The sequence below is a fragment of the Strongylocentrotus purpuratus genome, unplaced genomic scaffold (assembly GCF_000002235.5).
Source record: "Strongylocentrotus purpuratus isolate Spur 01 unplaced genomic scaffold, Spur_5.0 spur5_scaffold_15, whole genome shotgun sequence".
In the NCBI taxonomy this organism is placed as follows: domain Eukaryota; kingdom Metazoa; phylum Echinodermata; class Echinoidea; order Camarodonta; family Strongylocentrotidae; genus Strongylocentrotus; species Strongylocentrotus purpuratus.
The window spans coordinates 18,525,560-18,546,940 of record NW_022145600.1 but is presented as its reverse complement, the minus strand read 5'-3'; the positions used below and the strand labels follow the sequence as shown (position 1 = coordinate 18,546,940).

The 21,381-nt window shown below is 37.7% G+C and overlaps 2 protein-coding genes across 2 annotated transcripts; one reads left to right on the top strand and one right to left on the bottom strand.

The window, feature by feature from the left end:
- The first annotated feature begins 186 nt into the window (after positions 1-186).
- On the top strand, positions 187-12,361 carry LOC577756 (serine/arginine repetitive matrix protein 1). Its single transcript, XM_030985747.1, has 8 exons — positions 187-291; positions 2,668-2,844; positions 3,349-4,871; positions 5,735-5,781; positions 6,679-6,922; positions 7,811-7,972; positions 9,177-9,322; positions 9,945-12,361. The coding sequence occupies exons 2-8, from the start codon at positions 2,697-2,699 to the stop codon at positions 10,189-10,191; spliced, it is 2,517 nt and encodes an 838-aa protein (XP_030841607.1). The 5' UTR covers positions 187-291; positions 2,668-2,696; the 3' UTR covers positions 10,192-12,361.
- LOC577688 (protein FAM45A) lies at positions 11,811-19,814 on the bottom strand. Its single transcript, XM_777902.5, is given in 9 exon segments — positions 11,811-13,824; positions 14,557-14,651; positions 15,253-15,461; positions 16,589-16,700; positions 17,506-17,595; positions 17,598-17,678; positions 17,681-17,732; positions 18,398-18,594; positions 19,775-19,814. Coding segments are annotated over 9 exon segments (1,044 nt in total). The 3' UTR covers positions 11,811-13,656.
- Between the last annotated feature and the right edge of the window lie 1,567 nt (positions 19,815-21,381).

Below are 21,381 nucleotides of genomic sequence, written 5' to 3'. Positions count from 1 at the left end.
GATCTACATGGTATATATAAATTTGCATATACCCGGAAGTTATGGTTTGACATGTCGACATGCTTGAGTTGTCAAACTACCATTGATTGGATCAAGGATTTGTAGAGAAACATTACCCAATGCTGACAATTGACCAATGGCAGAGCGCGTACTGTTTAACGTTCGCCTTCAATTTTTGCATTCTTCCGTTGCCAGTGTATACAACTCCGGCTCCGTAGAAAGGGGTTTTGAACCTCTGGCGTTTGAGAATTTCTGAAAGTTTAAGCCCACTATTAATAGTTTAGCCATAAGGTAAGAAAAGTGTCTCCACACCGATTTTCTTTCCTTTTTCGATGTTCAGAGAATGAGTTTATAAACGTGAACAGAATAGTGCAAGTGGTGCCACTGCACTGCAATGTGACTGCACTGCAATGTGATTGCACTGGTGCGGGTGGGAGTGCAGTGCAGAACATCCGTGTGCCAAGTGCATCCCAGGCCAGTCGGCCCGGCATGGATCGATGGCAGCCGACAGTCACAGCTCAGCTCAGACTCAGCTCAGCGCAGTGCAGTGTGTACATACGGCCACGGCGCGCGGCGTAACATAATTTATGATTAATATGTGGTACTGTTTATGTTTTTGGTAAGGGGCATGATCATTCTTGTGGCTGTCTGCAACTCTGTGGTGGATTTTAAAATTATTTATTCATTATTTTGGGGACGTAATTGTCTCAGGGGCGCTGGTCCGAAAATAAAAGATCGTCCGCATAAACAAGGATCGTCCGCATAAACGAGGATCGTCTTCCTAAGATACGTGGACGGACCCATCTGCAAAAATAAAGATCGTCCACATTTTTCGCTGATCCTGATTCCCGATGTGCACGTTGGCGATGCGAAAAATGGATTCCGCGATGATTTTTTTTTATGCATTTCACATTGACATTGTAGACTAATTCATAGGCCTACAGAGATTTTCACGTTATACGCAATAAATCCTTGGGTAGACAGTGAACTGGGGGTATTTTATTGAGCTGAATCTGTTTTTCGCATTGTCAGCACGATCAGGAGCAGATCAGGAACCCAAAAATGGCAGGGCGCCAAAGAAAAAGGTACATACATGTACGCATTTTGTCCGCATTTACAAGGGTATCCTCGTTTATGCGAACGATCCTCATTCTCAGACCAGTGCCCTTACTGATAACTATAGCACTGCCTCACCTGCTCACTAGGGCACTAGATCGACTATATGTTGTTTCCATTTATGCAGTATCACAGGTCTTTGTGGCATAACATAATATGCAGGGTGCTACAAGAATTTTTTTCACCACTTGCCCTGTCGGGCAAGTGGGTTTTCAATTTACTTGCCCAAACAATATTTCCACTTGCCCAAAACTTTAAAGCGAAAAAGGACTCGAGGTTAAAGCATTTATTATCTCGTAATGATAAGTTAGTGTTTTAGATAGCAAATTAATGCACATACATGTACAGTGTAACTGTACTGAATAATAACCTAATATGTCAAAGAAAATGGTCAACAAAGGATGGTTGAAGGTTTAAAAAACGCATTTTATTGATTCTCCATAAATAATCAGATTCACATGAATCTCGGCAAGGTAGAATGGTTCAAGCAGGTTTAAGTTTTTAATATTCAGTCATGTAAAAAAGCATAATGACCCTGTTGTAAAAAATATGATACAAACATGTCATTAATGGTAGCCACATGTACCATGGTGCAACATCACATGTGTGTCTGTGCAAGCCGCTGTCATTTGGAAACGTAGGCTAATTTTCAGCTGTTAATAATTTGGGTCAACTCTTCCATCAAGAAACGTCATGTAAATAATGGGTAATCAACTATTTTAAATAAAGTACGGACATTTTTATTTCATCATTCACTGCTATAAATATCATGCCAAAATTTGTAAATTCTTACTAAATAATAATATTGAAGATATTTTACGATAAATCTCGGATAAGTATGCGAAAACTAGACTAAACAACGTCGCTAAAACCATGAAAACAAAACAACAACGGCTTATATTCTGGGGGTCTCGATACTATTATCAAAATGACTCGCTCGGTCGGATCTTGAGACCGCAGTAATAAATTGAAAACGAGACAAAAACATTCATCTGATTTATATGAGCAGCGAGTTTTAAATAATATGTTCACAATCATTAACAGTCATTATGAATAAATATCAAACATTTGACTTTTTGTACTTACTAGAAAATCCCTGTTGTTTATTCCATTCCGATTCGCACGTGTTCATTTCCCTAGAATAATGACGTCATATTTGGCGTGATTCAACCAATCGGCAATCAGAGAATAGCAAAGGCCTGTCGGTGCGGCCTGCAGAGCTAGAGAGAGAGAGCGCGAATAAGCTCGCAGCTGGTACGATCGCGCTAGCTGTCTCTAGCTAGCTCACGGCCGGCCGTGCGTGGAGGCGGAGCGGCATTCATGGCTTGAAGTGTCACTGTTGCATGCGCGCTGAGCTAGCTGAGCTGGCTAGCTGTCTGTGAAGTTTTTTCGAAATCGGAACGATCGCTTTTTTGCTTCTGGATTTTGACGAATCGGGCAAGTGATAATTTGATTTACTTGCCCGACGGCTCAATTTGGTTGCCCCGGGACGTCGGGCAAGCGGGTTTGTCCGCGCCCTGATATGTTGATAATCTTTTATTTTTCTTTCAGGTTATTCAGATACTGAAGTCTAAAGCAACATGCCACTGAAGAGAAATCCCTCTTTCCAAGAGGAGCTTTCATCCAAACTGAAAGATCGGAAGAGACGAGGTCTGAGTACTGGCTTTACCTCAGAATCAGAAGACAGTGAAGACGATGATGATGCATTGGGTGGACTCAGCGATGATGGTGAGAAAACAAAACTAAACTAAAAACAACAACAATATTAGAATAAGTATCTATTAGTATTTCCTCCATTCCATGTGGTAATTTCAATTGAATGACTTGTCTCGGGGTCCATCTGAATACAAAGCTGAAGCAAAGGCAATTTTCCATATTCAAACAAAATTGCTTTGGTCTCTACAATGTTATATACATGTATATGCCTTCATGTATCCTGAGTTTTGTGCATTGTTCTTTAATATAATTTTTTTTTTTAGGGTCAGTGCTTCATTGTTGAGTGATCATATGAAGTCATCATAATAACTCATGTTGACAAAGTTTTTATTTTTGTTTTTCACAAAATTATTAAGCCGTTTGCAGCTTAGAAATTTATGAGCTTTGAATTGTGTTCCTATAGCTACCACATGTGAGGTTTTTGCTTTGCTAAGCTTTGCTAAATGTATTCACTGGTTTAATTTTATTTTTGGGGAAAAGTAACCATTTGAATTCAATTTCATATGTTTTCTTCAGATATCCTGTCTCAGTTCACATCTAAGAAGAAGAATCCTCAACCATCTCAGTCCCAACCATGGGCGCCACCTACGGCCAAACAGAGGTCATCCCCTTCACCATCTCCTCGCTCTATGAACAAACCTTCTAGTGATGCCTTCCCTACTGCTCCCCCTAGGAGCAGAGGTCTGTCGGGAAGCAAGAGCCCCACGTCCAGGAAATCAGCAGGTTCACCAGATCCTATCAGGGCTCTCATGGGAGATGGAAACGATATGAAGAAGAAGCCTCCACCCAAACCAAGTCCAAGACTACGTTCAGGGACCATGGACTCGTCTCCTCGATCAGAGGATGATTCCCCAAGACCTCAGCCTAGGCCAAGGAACAAAGGACCATCGGATATTGATAAATTGCTGGGCATTGCTTCATCCCCAGAGCCAGGGAAGAGAAAGAAATCTCTGTTTGATGAGTATGATGAGAGCCAGGGAGCTAAGGGTGGTAAGCAGCCACCTAAACCTAGAGAAAGATCAAAATCTCCCCTTATGGACATGGCAGGGCCAGGCGGAAAGTCTAAGGTTAGAAATGGATCAGCTGAAAGGAAATCGCCTGACCTTGATGACTTGTTAGGCATGAAGAACAAAAAGAAACAAGGGAGGTCTTCCCCAGAGCCTGGGCCAAAACCCAAGAGTAGGAGTGGCTCTCCGGAGAGAAGAGCTAGTAAAGCTCAGGATGATCAACGCAGAAGGGATAATAAATCTCCAGACCTTGATGACTTGTTGGGTTTGAAAGACAAGAAAAAACCTGATAGAAGAGCTGGTGGAGCATCGGATAATCAAAGGAGAAGAGACAAGTCCCCAGACCTGGATGACCTACTGGGAATAAGGAGCAAGAAAAATCGCAGTCCGTCACCAGAGAGGAACCATGGGAAGGAACCGAGATCTGAGATAGATGATCTTCTTGGGGGTCCATCCGTCAAATCAAAACCCAGAAGACAGAAAGGACTATTGGACTCCTCATCTGATGAAGACGATGAAGTGTCACGAGTGAATAACAGATTAGGATCCATGAAACTGAACCAGAAAGAACAGCCCCCAGTTCCAGGGGGTCGAAAGCAAAGGTCACCTTCTCCTAAATCTAAAAGCCTACTAGATACTCTTGCAGATTCTGAAGATGAGGACACTCGCACCAAACTTGGTAGAAGGTCACCTTCTCCTAAAGGTTTTCCACCAAAGCCAAAACCTAGAGTGGCAACAGACAGGACAGACTCAAAGGGCAATAGAGAGACGCAGAAAAAGTCAGACGAAGCCAACGCTAAATCTAGAAAGAACCGGATACCTGGTCTGAACTCTGATTCTGATTCCGATGATGAAGATAGACAGGCAAGGTCCTCGAAGAAAGGCAAGCAGAAACAGTCGCTGCTGGATTTTCTTGATGATAAACCGACAAGCAAAAAGGAGAGGAAGAAGGCAAAGGGGTTGCTGGATGATAGCGATGATGACAGTGACATGGAAGACAAACCTCCAAAGATGACCAATAGGAGACCACAGGTACCCTTTTTGTTTATTGTTCTGCAGCAATATTCATATTGTGCTATTATTGAGCTCTCTTCATATTATACAGTTAAGTCCTGTCTATTTTTCCCTTGTAATTCTTTTTCATATGAATTGACTCATTGATCAATAATAACAAGCAGAATATTTATATTGCACACATATCCATCTTAAAGGTACTATGTCCCATTTGCAGGCCAAAAAAATGAAAAAGGTAAATTCCAACTGCATTTGAAAGATAATACTAATTTAGAACTTCCCTAAAAAAGGTGGGGCTTGAAAATGTCTTCAAGTGGGAAAATAACGACCATTAGTTGTCAAATCGACTTTAGGGCTATAGAGCTCAAAAGTAATAGTCTTGATTTTCAGACAATTGTACCGAATGGTCATATGTTTTATGCTGCGCAGAGATTCAATCAGTTTAATCGTGGCCATCACAAGAAGTGGGTTATTGATGTAGACAAATGCTCATGTACCCATTACAACTCTTTTCATGTATATTATTACCAAAGAAGAAAAAAGCCAGTCAGTCACTCAATAGTGTCTGACAGTGAAATCTAGCAAGTAAACGGGTTTCCTTGCATAATTTGAATATGAGGACACTGCTAACGTTTAAATTTCACAGATAGGACATACATGACATATTCATAATTCCTGCAAAGTTCTACAGAATTTGAGGTTGGCTGCAAAAGGGACATAGTACCTTTAAAGGATGCTCAAGGCATTATCAACCAGCTGACAAGGCAGTTGCCTTAGAAATAGATTTATGTAACATAATATCATAGATTGGTTACCTGTTGTCTATATATCATTGTTTTTACTAACTTTAAACAAATAAACTGTCTTTGCTTGCTCTTCAGGAGGGATATCACAGTGATGGAGAACCAAACAAAGAAAAGAAGAAAAAGTAAGTTATGCATACCACTTTTTGTTACCACAATAACTGTAGGTCCACCAAAGAGGATTAAATGATGTTTGTTTTAATTATGACACAATTAGTTTTCACATGTGCATGTAGGTGTGATAGGTCAAAGGTCATATAACTAAAAAAGAGAATGTTCTTGCTCCTCAGATACTATGATATTTTTTAATGCATTATTTTTGTTTAAACCAAGTGTAGCAAGATTTTTGCCACACTAATCATTGTTATTTTGGTATATCTGTACTGAACCTCGGATTCATACATTTGGTGATATGGATACACTTATAATCGTAAAGGTAGACTATAGCCATATGATTAGAATTGTGAAAGAAAGCAATTGGGAAAGGTTGATTTTTGGTGTATACCGTAACGTTTCGGACTCCTCGAAATGACAGAAAATGGCATGAATGTTTGGTTCAACTTTCATACCTTGGATATCATACCTTGGAAGTAGGCGTAAAGTTATACAAAACTTATTTGCCCCTCTGTGTCCGCTAGTGGGTTACTCTTGAATTTGGTGTCGTGCAGTTATGGATGAACAGGGACAGTTGAATAGTTCATCAGGATTACACTTCTTCTTTTCTTTTTAAAGATATTTCACATCATATTTTGATTATATGATGGCATTTGAAGAGCAACCATTTTCAGGGAATATTTCTTCTATAATATTCATTCACACTGACACAAAAAACTGCACAGAAGTTTGTATGTGGGACTAAATGCACATATGGCATAAAAGTTTGGTCCAAACTTTTTTTTAAAGAAATGTTTCTCATATTTTTTCATTCTGAGGGCATTTGAAGCCGAGCAATCCTTTTCAGGGGACACTTCTACTAATTTTCTTTCAAAAAAGTTTTATGATGATCCCTTTCTTACTGTCAGACCCATAGTTCACAAACCAACTCCTACCAGGCCCAAGTCAGTAGCCGTGGTGGGTTCCCTCAACTCTAGTCACAACTCCAAGGACATCATGGCCACGCTCAACTCTCCGGGAGGGGTGCAGGATTCCTCCACCATCAGGCAGGCCATCTACGAGCAGTGGCGAGCGGAGAAGACGGAGAGACTGAAGAAGCAGAAGAGAGAGGACAAGAAGAGAGAGGAGGAAGAGCAGAAAAAGAAAGCCAAGGTATCGAGAGTCGCTATCATTGCTTTCTCCCTTAAGTTTTTCGTCTTTCCCAGTTAGGATCATAAACAGATAATTTTGGTAGTTTTTAGTCTCATCAGCGCCTTTGATTAGGCAACTAGATATTGGTGCTTTATAAATACCTGGATTGGATTGGAACACAATTATGTGATTTTTGGGGTGCTAAAGGTCAAAGGTCTTGTAACTGTCAGCAAAATCACCAAAACTTAATCGATGGAATAGCTTATAGCTAGGATTATTTCAAAGAGGATGAAGATGTTTTTTCAAGTGATATCCATAGAAGTGTCGTGGTCGAGTGGATATGTCATCGGACTGTGGATCACAAGGTCCTCTGTTCAAGTCTCGCCGCGGCACTAATGTCCTTTGGCAAGACATTTATCTACATTTGCCACTCACCTCCCAGGTGTAGTCAATGGGTACCTGGTAGGAAGAAATACCATGAATCGGTGAGCGCCTTCTCATGGTAGTTCAGCTGAAGTCGAGGTAATAATGTGATAGCCCTCTGAGATTATTGTTATTATTATTACCACATTGAGTTTTATCTTTGCTAATCTGATGAGTTTTCTGTTAGTGAATTTCAGAAGTTGAAAAAATTTGCTTCTATTTATGTCTCAATATCAATTGCACTTATATTTACTTGTGAATAATGGGCTGCTTTAAAGAGGTATGGCAAATTAATGAGAAATTAATCTGATATTCAATTGTTAAATAAAATCTATGAATTAATTAAGCATTGAAGCAAACTTTTTCTTTTTTCTCAGTTTGACCAAGTCACCTCCACTCACATCATTAATTTACCTTTGAATGATCAGAATATCACTGTCATATATGCTAATTCTCACAATACTGCGCTTTTTATTTCATTTACAGGACGCAGAAGAGAATAAGTTTGAAAACATGGCCTCTTTCAAGGCTTGGGAGGAGGGAAAGAAATCAACGCTGTCCAACCAGCGCAAGAGGGCGCTCAAGAAACAGGAGGAAGAACGGAAGAAGAAGGAGGAAGAAGAATCCCAGAAATACGAGGCTAAAAAGGTAACTGGGGTGAAAGAAGAAACTTTAAAGATGCTCTTGCATGGGTATATAGTTGTTTCATGAAGTAGGCAACTTGGCGATAACTCCTGATCACTACTTAACACTGAGCCAATGGGTATTACGCTCCTGTGTGCGTGCACCTCTGTGTATTGCCCTCTATATACCGACGCTTGAGCAACTTTAATAGACATACATTCATTTACTCTTTAGTTATAGTTCCTTGATGACTTTGGCCCTGTTTTTTAAAACTTATTATCAATAACAAGTTACAATAACTGTTATAAGCTACTGAAATCAAGGCATCTGATTTTGCTGAGATCAAATTTGTCATAGAAATTTAGCATTTGTTATTGATAACAAGTTTGATGAATCAGGTCCCTGGGTTGGTATTCTGAGATTCATTTTTATCTCAGTGAGATATATAATAACCTTACAATATTTTTAAATCTGCATTATGATAATCTTTTTATCTTGAGTTTATCTCGCTAAGACACGCCCATTTGTTCAAATTTTACAATTTGTACTACTTGTGCCTCAATGTGCAAAAATGCTTTTGCTAGGGTTTCCTTTAAAAAATGGCTGATGTAGTTTCAGAGGCTTTTGAACACCATCACAAGGCTCATTTTAAGTATGACATTAGTAAGCAAAAATCTTGAAATACAATTTGATAACCCTATAAATGTGTTGCTTGAGAAACGTATTCTGTACTCTGTACCTTTTGTTTATTTTTTATCACGCAATAAGCAGCATACTTTAACATAAAATGTTATTAATTAAGTATTTGGCATCACCTGTGCCTGGGAGGCAAAAAAACAAACTGAAGCACTGTAACACTCAGGTCTCTACTCCCGGTACAACTGATTGGGGGGTGTGCAGGTGGACCACTACACTTCTTATGTGAATAGTGAAGTGGGTTCTTAACGTGCAAAGGCAGTGACTCTCCTCTGCATGTGACCCATTTAAAATCCTATCCTGGGGATGGAGTATTTTCCTCTGTAGATAGCCTGCATCTATAAAACGGGAAGAGCATGTTGACACACATCGCAGACTTTAGTCATCCGCCTAAGTTGGGTTTGAACCCACGACCTTTGCTTCGACAGGTAGATGCTTTACTGACAGAGCCAACAGGGCAAAGATTCTATACTTGTCCAAAACTTTGTCAAAGTGGCTTCATTTATTCCATTTTGCCCTCATTACATTGCAGGCGTTTGAGATGTGGAAAGCTACCAAAGACGAGATTCTCATCGAGAATCATCGGAAAGAAAAGAAAAAGCAGAAAAAATTAGAAGAAACCAAAATCTATGACAAGGAGGACAAAGAGAAGGATGCCAACAGCGCTTTCAAGAAATGGTAGGAATTTCATTGTTGCTTCTTTTTTTTTTTAGGGAGGGGGGGGGGGGGGGGTTGTGTGGTCTGATGTATTTCACAACCAGGAGACCGCATGATGAAGTTAAAGCTAGGAAAACATGTTAAAGAGTTGAGACAGCTTGATAAATCTCACTTAATAGATATATACTGAAGTACGGTTGAATCAAGCAAATGTGCAAGAAACCCAAATTTTAATGTAGATGAAACTTTAAAGCTTACATTCTGCTAGAAATTGATCAGCTCTTTGTTCATATATTAGAAAGGTAGAGTTGTAGGCTATTGGTCACATTATGAAAGAAAGAAAGATCAATATTATTTTGGATTCTGCATTATGGAATGTATTTTGTAAGACCCTCACTTTAGTTAACAAAAATGAAAAAGAAAATGTTTACATGTATATTTATGATCTACAAATAGATGTAATTGACTTTATTGCATTGTATTGTATTGTATTGTATTGTTTAATTTTCATTGGATTTCATATATATGGAAGTAACTTCATGTACAAGACTACTGGCATTGAAGTTCAGTCAGTGAAAAATAAAAGTGTTAAGGGCTGTCCTAACCATCCCCCCCCCCCTTTACATACATCCACTATCCTCAGGAAATCTGTCAAGGATGAAAAGATCATGGACTCTGAGAAGAAGAAGAGGCGAGACGAGCAGCTACGAAAGGAGATGGAGGAACGAGAGAGGAGGGAGAAGGAGAAAGAGAGCATGGAGTCGTATGATGAGTGGGAGGAAAAGCTCCAGAGGAGAAAAGAGAGAGAAAGAAGGAGACTGCAGAGCTCTCAACCCATCTCAGCAACTCCGTTTAGACCCAGCGGAAAGACGATACCCTTCGGGAGATAATAATTCCACTTTTATACAGCGCTTGATACATCTATGATGTGTCTATATTAAAGTGCATTACAGATCTACAATTACCCCGGTCATTGGATTCAGTGCTTGCCCACACACATTGTGTGTGCACAATATCCACTCCCTGGGGAGTATTCGAGCCATGCGTTACTTGACGCTCAAAAACTGTTTGACCAACAAAGACGGTCGCATCCTACCGGGTACCCATTTAACACCTGGGTGGAGAGCAGCAAGTGCAGGTTAATATCTTGCCAAAGGATATAAGTGCCGTGTAGGTATTCAAACCCTTGACCTTCTTGAGGAGTTGTCATTGTACAGTGGTTCTTTATCAAAATTAATGAAACAGAAGAAGAAGATAATAGTGATTGCTTTTATGCTGAAAGAAAGACAATTACTTGATACATTTAGACTAGACAAATAGGATGTAAATATTCTTTGGGGTGAATGGAATCTCAGAATATTCTTGAGGCATTTTACAGGTTTTGGTGTCCCTTTCTGGTATTCAAGCCTACTAATTGTATTCATTGATTGAGAGTTGTGAATAGGCTGATGGATTGATAGATAGGTAGATTTTAGATAGATAGAGATAAATTGATATGATACATGTAGCTGGATAGAGAGAGGGTGAGATATATACCAAGCTCTATACTTATATATTACCGTCCTTTAGCAATATGTACCGACTACCGATTCAGGACCTTAATGACCTCATGTTATGTAGAACTCAGTGTACTTAATGTTGATAGCTATATTCTACCTGTGCTCTTTACTTATCTTTAGTGCAATACAGTAAACAGTGTTCGAACAAATTTTCTCTATTTTATTCAGCTTTCATAATATTTTTTTGCTGTTTTGACTCGATTGTAGTTCAGACAAATGTTGGTATGTGAGGAGCCTATTGAGCATGAAGTGGGGGTGAAATTGTTATTGTCTATATATGTATTTTTGTCTCAATGCTATTACAATGTATTATACCAAACTGCTTTTTTGATTTAACAGGACTTGACTGTTTGAATTAAAGGCGGTAGTCATCACCTTGAAAAGTTATATTCCCAATAATTTTTATTTCAGATACAATGATATTGATAATGAAAGGACGAGTTCAAAATCACCACTTTTCAACGCAAGTACCACAAACTTTGAGTTTTGTCATTTGAATCTTTGTTGTGTTTACAAGCAGTGTCAGTATGTGATCTATAAATCAAAATATTAGCAATCTTTGATGATATTTTGTATGATAGAGACCTATTTTCAACCAAGATTTATTGCTATGTGTACCATGTCACCAAATTTGCAATATCATTGACATTTCATTAATGAGAATGGGTTGCGTGCTCCTACATCTCTTTCTCAGTTATTTTTAGTTAATGAATGGCCCGAGGTGATTACATGTATTTTCAACCAAATTGTACTTTATATTTTAAGCTACATGTACCAGTGAGGTTTGAAGATCAGTGGCCTTGGTTACATGACCTTATGAAGCTAAAGACTTCTTATCTGTTCAATATTGTAATAGTGATCAAAACTGGTTCATATGTAATATTCAGGAGCATTTATAATATTAAAAAAGACTTGTAAACAACTACAGATAAAAAAACACAATTTTATTCTTTGTGGTTGCATTCATATGAAAATTATATATTTATTTACATACTATATAAATTTGTTATGTACAAGGTACAGTTACATTGGGGGAAAAAAAAACGTAATTACCTCTTGAAATCAGATATCAATGACAGAAAAAGTAACTTTCAGTATTCTTAAAACTATTGCAATCCTTGAAGCATATATTTAAAAAAATTACATGATAATAATATAATATTCCAATTTCCAAATGGATAAATGTAAACAGTATTTTAAGTAAAACTAGCGTACTGTTGTGTTGACTACTTGACTAAGATAAAGACTACATCTACATTAAATAAGTAGGAAGGTATTAATATTTTCCAATCCAAGATAATGGAGAACTATCTGTCAAAAGACATTAAACAATGTAAAAAAATACCCATGCTGTAAGTTTCAATTCTATCTCTCGACAAAATTCTGTGAGAGTGAAAATAACCATAGTACTACTCGTATATTGCTGAATTCCTGTATAATTTGACAAAATAGCAGACATTTCAAAAGGAGATTGGTACTGAATAAAGGTGAATTAAAAATATCATACTGTCTTGTTTGTATCTTCATTGGCTAAAGACCTGAAATTTTTCAAGATAAATAGTTTTCAAAAATTCATCATTGCCGTTAAACATGAATTCCTATCATTTTTTGTTGGGGGGGGGGGGTGTCGATCATAACCTCAAAAGCCCTATTCCCACATGAGATGGGAAACTGTTTTTTTTTTAATGACTGCTGCTGAATTAAAATACCAAAAATGGTAATAAAAAAATAATGCATTCAATAATGGCTCGATGCATAATACAAGATCTGTGTGTCTTATGCAGATGCATTTTTTTTGGTATCAGCACTCTGATCAGTGTACAGTAAAAGGAGACGGAAAACTGCTATAAACAAACGGGCCGCTGCTAAATTAAAACCCCAATGAGTAGTAAGAGGGAATGTTATGATGGTAGTTTTTAAAAAAATACATTCAATAATTGCTCGGCGCATAATACCAGATTTGTATGTCGTAGTATGCACATGTATGAAGTACATTGTGATCTCATTTCTTTAAATTTTGCAACTAGTCTAGTAAAGGTTGCTTTTCACCAAATATTAGAATAGAGCTTGAAAGTGCAATCTTTAGGGCAGGTGTTGTCAAACTCAGCATCTCAGACAGCCTATTTTCCTACATAAGGTATCCTAATTTGTATAGCAAAACATTGCAAGTACAATATGTGAAAAGGATGTTGTGTAGTTCTTCCATATTTTACTTTGGAATTGCACTGCATCATGAGATGGATATCATAAAAATTGGCATTAAAGTTAATGATATTTGTTCAAGTATAAAAAGGAAATTCAGTAAAAACAATGAAATAAAAGTGATTGTATGAGCTCTTACAAGCCAATAAACAACAGACACAATGTGCAGTAAAGTTTTTATTACAAAAAGCATGCATTTTCTGTAAGTAACCTGATTACGGTAGTCACTTTTTTTTATAAATATGAATTGCATTTTTGCTCAGGAAATGTCTGGAATATAATCTGGAATTCATTTCAAAATGCAAAAATACAGTAGAAGCATTCATACAAAGAATATTTGAGGGCAAATCGTAAGCATATTATACATATTGTCAGTTATATTGTGAAACAAATCTCCATTATCAATTAATAAATCCATTGTATGATCTTGTGCAAAACATTATAGAATGTTCTGGGCCATCAAGTGTTACATTCTTTTTAAAGTTTATGAGTATAAACGCCCTTGCAGCTCGAAAAACAAATGAAAACAATCATGTTCCTAATCATTGTATTTCAAAATCTTGTACGGCAATCCTATAGTATTCCAGTATCTGATCACATCTGAACGAGTCCTTCAGCGGCAGCGATACCAAAGAGGAACCCCTCTGTAGCTGGTGGTAGCTTCCTCCCTTTGAGTCTCTCCAGGGTGATCTTGGGATCGTCTTCGTTCTCTGAGAGGGATTTCAAGTTGTTTATCAGCTCACTGGTCTTCTTGGAGATTTCCTGAGAGGCAAAAGAGGAAGAGAGGTGGAATTGTTTGAGGAGGAGAGCTGGCTCAGACTGGACAAAAGTCCAACCAAAGACTGCAGGTTTTATCTCATCACAGAATATGTCCCAAGCAGAAATCTCTGCTCATCTGGTACTAGACAGTTAACAGTTCTAAGAACTATGTCTACTCTTGGAGAAAAGGCTTTTATTTCTGAGGCGCCATCTCTTTGAAATGCCCTTCCACTGAGGATCCGATCAGTAGAATCCTTAGAAACATTTTAAAAGAATCTAAAGTCATATATGTTCACATGTTAATTTAGTTAATGGTATGTTGCATGTATGATACCGGTATATGCATTTTGTTCTCATTTCTCTATGTAACTTATTCTAATTCTATCCCTCTGCGCCTCAGAATAGTTTACTAGACCGATTGGCGGATTGCGCATAACAAATGCTGTATTTCTCATTATTATTATTAATCGAGCCAAAACAGAAGACTGCAGCCCAAATTGTGTATTACAGCGCCCCTCCCCTGTTCCATAGACACAGCTAGGTTAGATTGGGGAACACTTCGTCCCTTGGATATGGTGTTAAATGGTGGCTCTTGTGTAGGAGAGTCACCACCTATGCTCATTAAGAACCCAATGCACTATCCACATAAAAGATTGACGAACCCCAGGTTTAGCGGTACAACTGCACATTCCCAATCAGTTATATATGGATGAGAGAAGAACTGAAAGATCGTACCTTGATGACTTGTAGATCTGACATGGCATCATCACTAGCGCACTTGACCATCAGCTGGGCGATGTCTTTGTGTGTTCTACTCATGGTGAACGTGTCTAGAGAGAAAAGAATCCACCTGATTTGTAAGTTCCACTACAAAATGCCCTGGTAGAGTGATTTTTTCAACCGATATTCAAACAAAAGGTTGAGGGTTCAAATCCCTTCCGGCTAGATTTTGATTTACGTTTGCCACTCTCCAAGCAGGAGTAAATGGGATACCTGGTGTGGATAAGGACTACATATTGAGCCACCTGGCTATAACTGGGGTAATGATTCACTGCAAATTGTTTTGATCAGTTTCTTGCTGGCTAGAATGGTGTTAAATTAATTGTTGTTAGGTTGGAAAACCTAGGACAGGACAAACTACCTAACAACACGGAATGTATGCCATTCACATTCTGACTATTGAAATACAATTATTTGTAACAAGTGCACTTAACAAAGATTTGTGCATCCAATTTGATTACATTATGAAATTGGCCTATTGTAATAACTTACATTAAACGTCACAACATTTCTCTAACAAATAAGTTGGTATTTCAGGATCTTGCAATGATAAAGTATCTTGCTCCGGGTCTAAATAAAGTCTAGACCATGATTAGATTTAAAGAACTTCAGAAAATCAGTCAACATAATTTGCTTTGTTCACAATAGTACCTTTGGCATTAGGTGCTACTGTTATTTCGTCGGTTGATAGATTCACAAACAGATCGTATAATTCAGTGGCGTTCTCCACGGCCGCGTCTACAAAGCCAGCGACGTACGCAGGCCCCATCCTGAGATCTTCTAGTTCGTCTTCTTCCATGTGTACGTACGGGTGAAGGATGGACCAGTTCTGCCGATGCCACACCAGGCAGGGTAATGCCCTAAAAGAGGAGGGGTTATTATACAGGAGAAAAATAAGGCTTGTATAGGCCGATGATGTCAAACCGGGGGTGTGTTTCACAAAGATACTAAGTTGGACTTAACAATTATGGAAAGCCAATAGCATCTTTGAAAAAAAAATCTAAAAGTTATTTTAAAAGGCACAAAATATTGATTCAAATCATTCATATTTTCTATTATCTAGTAGATTTCATGTTCTTGATGTGGAATTTATGAAAAGTCTTAAATACTTGAATTTTTGCTTTTGAATATAACTTATTTTAAGGCTACAATTGGATCTCCATAATGTTTAAATCAAACTTAGAGTTAAGTCCAAAACACCCCCCTGGTTCACTTGGTCCATTGATTAATAGAAGACCCTGGATTGACTTCATCAACCCTTCAAATGTCACAAACAATAATTACGACAAAAATTGAGACAACTTTTAGAAAGGCATAGCGCTTTTTACATTGATGGTTTCATTATTAATTTGGTAAACTTATTCCTTCATTTCATTATTATGATTATTTGCAAGTTCAAAAGTAATGGATATACTTCAATAATTTGGGCAGTTTAAAATTGACACAACTTTTAGAAAGAAGGCATATCGCCTTTCACATTAATAGTTTCATTATTAATTTGGTAACCTTATTCCTTCATTTCACAATTCAGGAGCTCATTTTTAATGTAAGGTTTGTTCACGTTCAGAAGTAATGGATACAATTTAATAATTTGGGCAGTCTAAACTGCCTCCAGCGCTGAAGTGACAGACATGGAAAATATAGTGATATGACAATGAATAGTCTCCGTATTTTAGGATAGACCATTGACAGGTTCTGCAAGCTATGCCATAACAGACAAAGAAATACTTTGAAAGGAGTGAGATACACAAGCCTGCTTTAATAGTTTGTAGAGTTTAAATAAATCTCTTTAATCACCATCAAATCTTCCAGTAATTTTAAAATCTTGCTCAAACTGTGCAGACACTATCCACTATCTGTAAATACTACAAGGAATGTGGTCATACATAAAAGAAATGAAGTTCACCGCCTCTTGTGTGTCCACGAAATATATCAATAAAGACGACCATCCCCTCTATACCAAGATGTGAAGTAATTAAAAGCTTACCTTATGAATTTAATGACCTCTTCTACTCTAGAGTGGTATACAACTATCTTCTTCTTCAACAGTAGAGCTGTGTAGATGAGGATGGTTTCTAGACCAAATGAGTTGATAACATCTGAAAAATAAATAATGGAAAGTACCGGTAAAGAATGCACTGATCATTATTTTTTTCTTTTAATTATGACGTACATAATCATAAAAACCGTCTCATTTCATTTCAGCAACATGGGGGAAGTACACTATAGATGATAAGATCTACAGATGGATAAATAATCAGTTTGCTATCCATTGATATTTTATCTGTTGTACATATCAATATCTTATGTTGTCAAGTCAATTCACTTTATGTAACCATGAGATATTTTGGAGTGCATATGCAAGTAGTTGGTGGAATTCTATCTATCTTATGCTTGAAATAACGAATTCGGGAAGTTCCATGTAAAATTGGTTGTCAGTTACAATGCTTTTGTTTTCAAGTCTCTTTTTCAAAGCAATGCATATAGATTAAAAACAGCCATACTTATCTACAAGGTAAGGTTTCAGAGGAATATTAAAGGGGGTGTAGCATGGCAAATACTAGTGAACGCCATCTCAACTTTTGGACAACTGCACGTAAACAAATGGACTTGATTAATGATCAGCGCACGCTAGTTCTCCTCACGCTTTGGTTTCGCATATGTTGCACACACGTGATTACTGCGGTCGCTTCGTCCGTAATTGATACCCGATTTGCCCCGAGTCAGGCCGAGGGAAAGACATGTAGACTCGTCATGCAACACACCCTTTAAACTCACTATCTTGTTTCTTTTTTTTTGCCTACCAGCCTGTCAAACCACCTTGAAATAACTTTCATACATGTGTACTTCAAAGAAAGTTGGGTAGCAGGCTTACCCCCACACTCAAAAGATAAATTCACTTACCTTTTACACAACCAGCTGTGTACGCCTTCTTTGCATCAAAGTCTTGGGCGACAAAGGTTCCATTGCTTTCACTGGGGCAAGTGCCTTTGTGATGACGGAGAGGTAGCCCTTCAAGATTGTGGCAGCATTCCCTGTTGTCAGGTATACCCTACATAGGATCTCGCTCAGGTATGGTATTTCTCAGGATTGAAGTCTTTGGCAAGTAAAATGAAGGAGAAGTGCTTTACCTGTATTAATAATAGAGATATAATGTATGATCACTTAGAGCTATAGATCTCAGAAATATCTCTGTATCTCTCTCTATATATCTCATAACAGTCAAACAAAATAAAGCTCAAAGTCAAATAACTGAATTAATCTATTTTTCAGAGTGGACAATTAGTTGTAACTAGTGGAAATGGTAAAATATATATATATATATTAAACAGCAAAAACTAATTAGCTCATTTTAAGATCATATATATACAATATTTAGACTCTATTTGAAACAGTTCAAAGATTCAAAGTATAAGGATACAATAAATAAATTTGACATCTGAATAAAATTGAACCACATCATAAAAAATTAAAACAATTATTAAAAAATTGACTTTTTTTTATGTTGGAAAAAATGGGAAAGTAGTCGGGCACTACATCACATTGATATTACTGCTTCAGCAAATTTGAAGTGCCCATACGTCTAGAGATCGCAACTTTAACAAATTCATAATTTTTGTCTAATTGAAAATGTTATTAGTTTGCTTCTCTGTTTTTTCTGCTTTCTTTTAGAATAGTTGTCTATTTGGGTTGGATTTCCTGTTGAAAGCTAGAACACTATGACATCATATTTGGTGCTCTCTTAACTATGAACAAAGGCTCTACAAATTCTCAGCATCATTCTGCGTCTTATTACCTTCTTCAGGGCAGATCCATATTCCACAGGCACGGTCATGATGTAAAACCACTCCCTGTGAAACTGACCGTAGACAAACGGTACAACGATGGCTCCCTCCTGGGAAAGGCAGCATTTTCTCATCAGCATCTTCTTCTATGTCGCTGGAGATTGAGGGTACGACCACGTCCACAAGACATCCCCATTGGTGTCTTTTTCTAAATGAGAAAAAATAAGAAAATAGCCCATGGATATATTAGTTAAAATGCAGGATTTGTTAAAGAGAGAATGACAAAAGACAAAAGTTTGAACTTTGAACTGTGCCCCTTGCTCTGGTTATATTGATTGAAACAGGCTGCAAATGAAAAACAAAATTCTTTCATATTTTCATAAATATGATTGTAGACCCTTTAGTCTTACCCTAGTCTAAACTTGTGAATTTCAATCTAAATTCACCTTTAAAAAAATGTGAATACATGAGTGATCTGTTTCTGTTACAGTAACATTAAGATTTTGGAGCATGTTTAGGTCTATTCAAATGGATTGTAAAATTGAAAATGATTTGTTATATTATATTCTTTTTCATGTGATTTTAACTCCAATGAATTGTGAAATTTCGAACATGCATGCATGCATAAATAAATATTTAAAAGTTAGTGTTTTCAACAATAATTTATTCTTCTCCCGCTTGACATTTGAAAAAAGTGTAAGATGTAGATCTAGATCTATAGGCAAACAGTTTGTAATTGTTATCGCTAATGTGTGTATGAGGTCCATACAGTTAACGGTTAGACCTCATGCATTATACTAAGGAGTGGCTAATTATTGAGATTTTCACAAATTTGTTGTGACTTTAATAAGACCTAACTTAAATTTTAAAAGTCTTAATTTTTGTGATCGTCTGGGCTCTGGCCACTTTAATCAATTTTCAGGAACAATCAATACAATTTGTTAATAATCAATAGGTTTCATTCATGAAATTAAACTGCAACTTACTATACTGTACATGTAAGTCGTAAACAATGTCAAATCATGTCAGTTAGGTCTAGTTATCAGTGTATGCTGGTGTCAACATCATATTCATAACGGCCACACCATGCACCAGCTACATATCATATTTAATGTGTGTTATGAAAGAAAGATAAATAAACTTGAAACTTGAAACTTGAAACTTAGTATTCAAAGCTAATCTAGATCTATACTGATATTACGATCACGGCGCGGCTGGTCAAACAAATAATGTTTATTACAACGAAAAATCGAGTACATGGGACTGTACATTATTATATAAACCCTCTCATCTTCCATTTAACTCATTTCACTTCAGAACGTTGTATTTTCTTAAATATTTGGCTACATGACATAAATACGAGATTTAATGAAGGGCATCGTTCATACCTATCAATCCTGCAGCAGAGAGAGAAATAAGGGCTGACATTCTGACTTTTGATGCCTAGGATTTAGACGCTCATTCGCTCCTTTTTATCGGATCCTCGATTTACGATAGTGTGTGGGCGCGCGCGGGCGTGCCCAAGAGCGAAGAGTCGATCTTGGATCTTGGATTCTTTTCCTCCTACAGAAGAGTTTTGACTGGAGGCAGTGGCGGATCCAGGGGGGGGGGGGGGGGGGCCCTTGAGAAAAAAATCATGTAAATTCACGTGATTTTTACCTTTTTAGGGGGTTGGCCCCCCCCCCCCCCTGGCGCTCAAGGGGGGGGGGGGTGCAAATTGAAAAATTTTCGAGGACCAAAAAAAAAAAAAAAATTGCCCACTACCCCCCCCCCCCCCCCCCCCCCCCCCCCCCCCCCCCTCAACTGAGCGACTTTTCGACCGGCGCGATTTTCAAATTTTCGGGAGCAAAAAAAAAAAAAAGTTGGGCCCCCTCCCCTAAGAAATCCTGGATCCGCGCCTGGAGGTGGTGGAGGGTGGACGATTACATTAAATGCTTTCCCATAGTCTCATTCATTTTCAATAGAAAACGACTGATAAATTGTGATCACTTTTCTTTCATCTGTTTAACAATGCAAAATACCTTCCCTTATAGCAGTGTTGCATGGGTCGAAAAGGGCCACTGCGATTTGTTCCAATTTGGAGGGGGTCAGTGGCTGCATAATTTTATGATGATGCCTCCTAGTCGATTTTTAAGAGTAGGCCTACTGTTATTTGGCAGGAAAGGATATTAAGAGAACATATTTTGGACATTTTTTGAATGAAAACCTATACAACAAAAAAAAAATCAATTTTCGAGAATTTAAAGCTAGGGTAAGGTACTATACTGAAGAAAATTGTATTTTTCAGGCCAAGATCTAAAAGTTGGGCCATTTTTAGTAGGGTTATTTTAGGGGCACGGCTTATCGTTCTCAGTGATGTGTGTTACTATGTCAAATAGGTTTTGCCAGGGGTGTATTATGCCCCCTTTCTATCTTTCTCTTTCTCTCAGGCTCATTCCTATAAAAAAACGACTAAAGACGTTTTACTTAGTTTAGCAAAAACTAGAAGTAAAAGACTAATTTAAACAAAGTATGGAATTGAATGCCGATCCGTTTTGTGAATAGTATTTTTATTCTTCAAAGTTCTGGGGCATTTGTTGTGTACAATCTACAAATAGCAATTGTATTTAAAATTTGTGTCACTATTATTCAAAATTAGACCCCGAACTGGCTCCTGAATGCTATCATTCTTACATTAACTAACCTCCCGAGGGAAGCTTGCTAGCTAGGTTTCTGTGTCACAGAGATTTCCTGCTGAAATTAACCATCCATATTTTTTATAAATAAATACTTATTAAACCAAACTTAAACAGATACCTATATTTCAATGAAACAAGATCACACTCACGTCCAGGTGAGTGTGGCGTTGAACTAGGCGTTGTGGCGTGCGCGCCTGTAATCCAGCTAACAGTGGAAGTTAAAATGATTCAGCCAAGGACGCAGGTTCGATCGAAACTGAGTCACGTCTTTCGGATGGTCCCCAGACGTAAATAATCATATCTGATTGATACACGTC

What these genes read in the sequence shown, in the direction of transcription:
- LOC577756 (XM_030985747.1), top strand. Translation starts at nt 2,697, where the DNA reads ATGCCACTGAAGAGAAATCCCTCTTTCCAAGAGGAGCTTTCATCCAAA. An exon ending in GGGTGGACTCAGCGATGATG is followed by an intron (nt 2,845 to 3,348) that starts GTGAGAAAACAA and finishes TGTTTTCTTCAG; the next exon opens with ATATCCTGTCTCAGTTCACA. An exon ending in AGAAATACGAGGCTAAAAAG is followed by an intron (nt 7,973 to 9,176) that starts GTAACTGGGGTG and finishes ATTACATTGCAG; the next exon opens with GCGTTTGAGATGTGGAAAGC.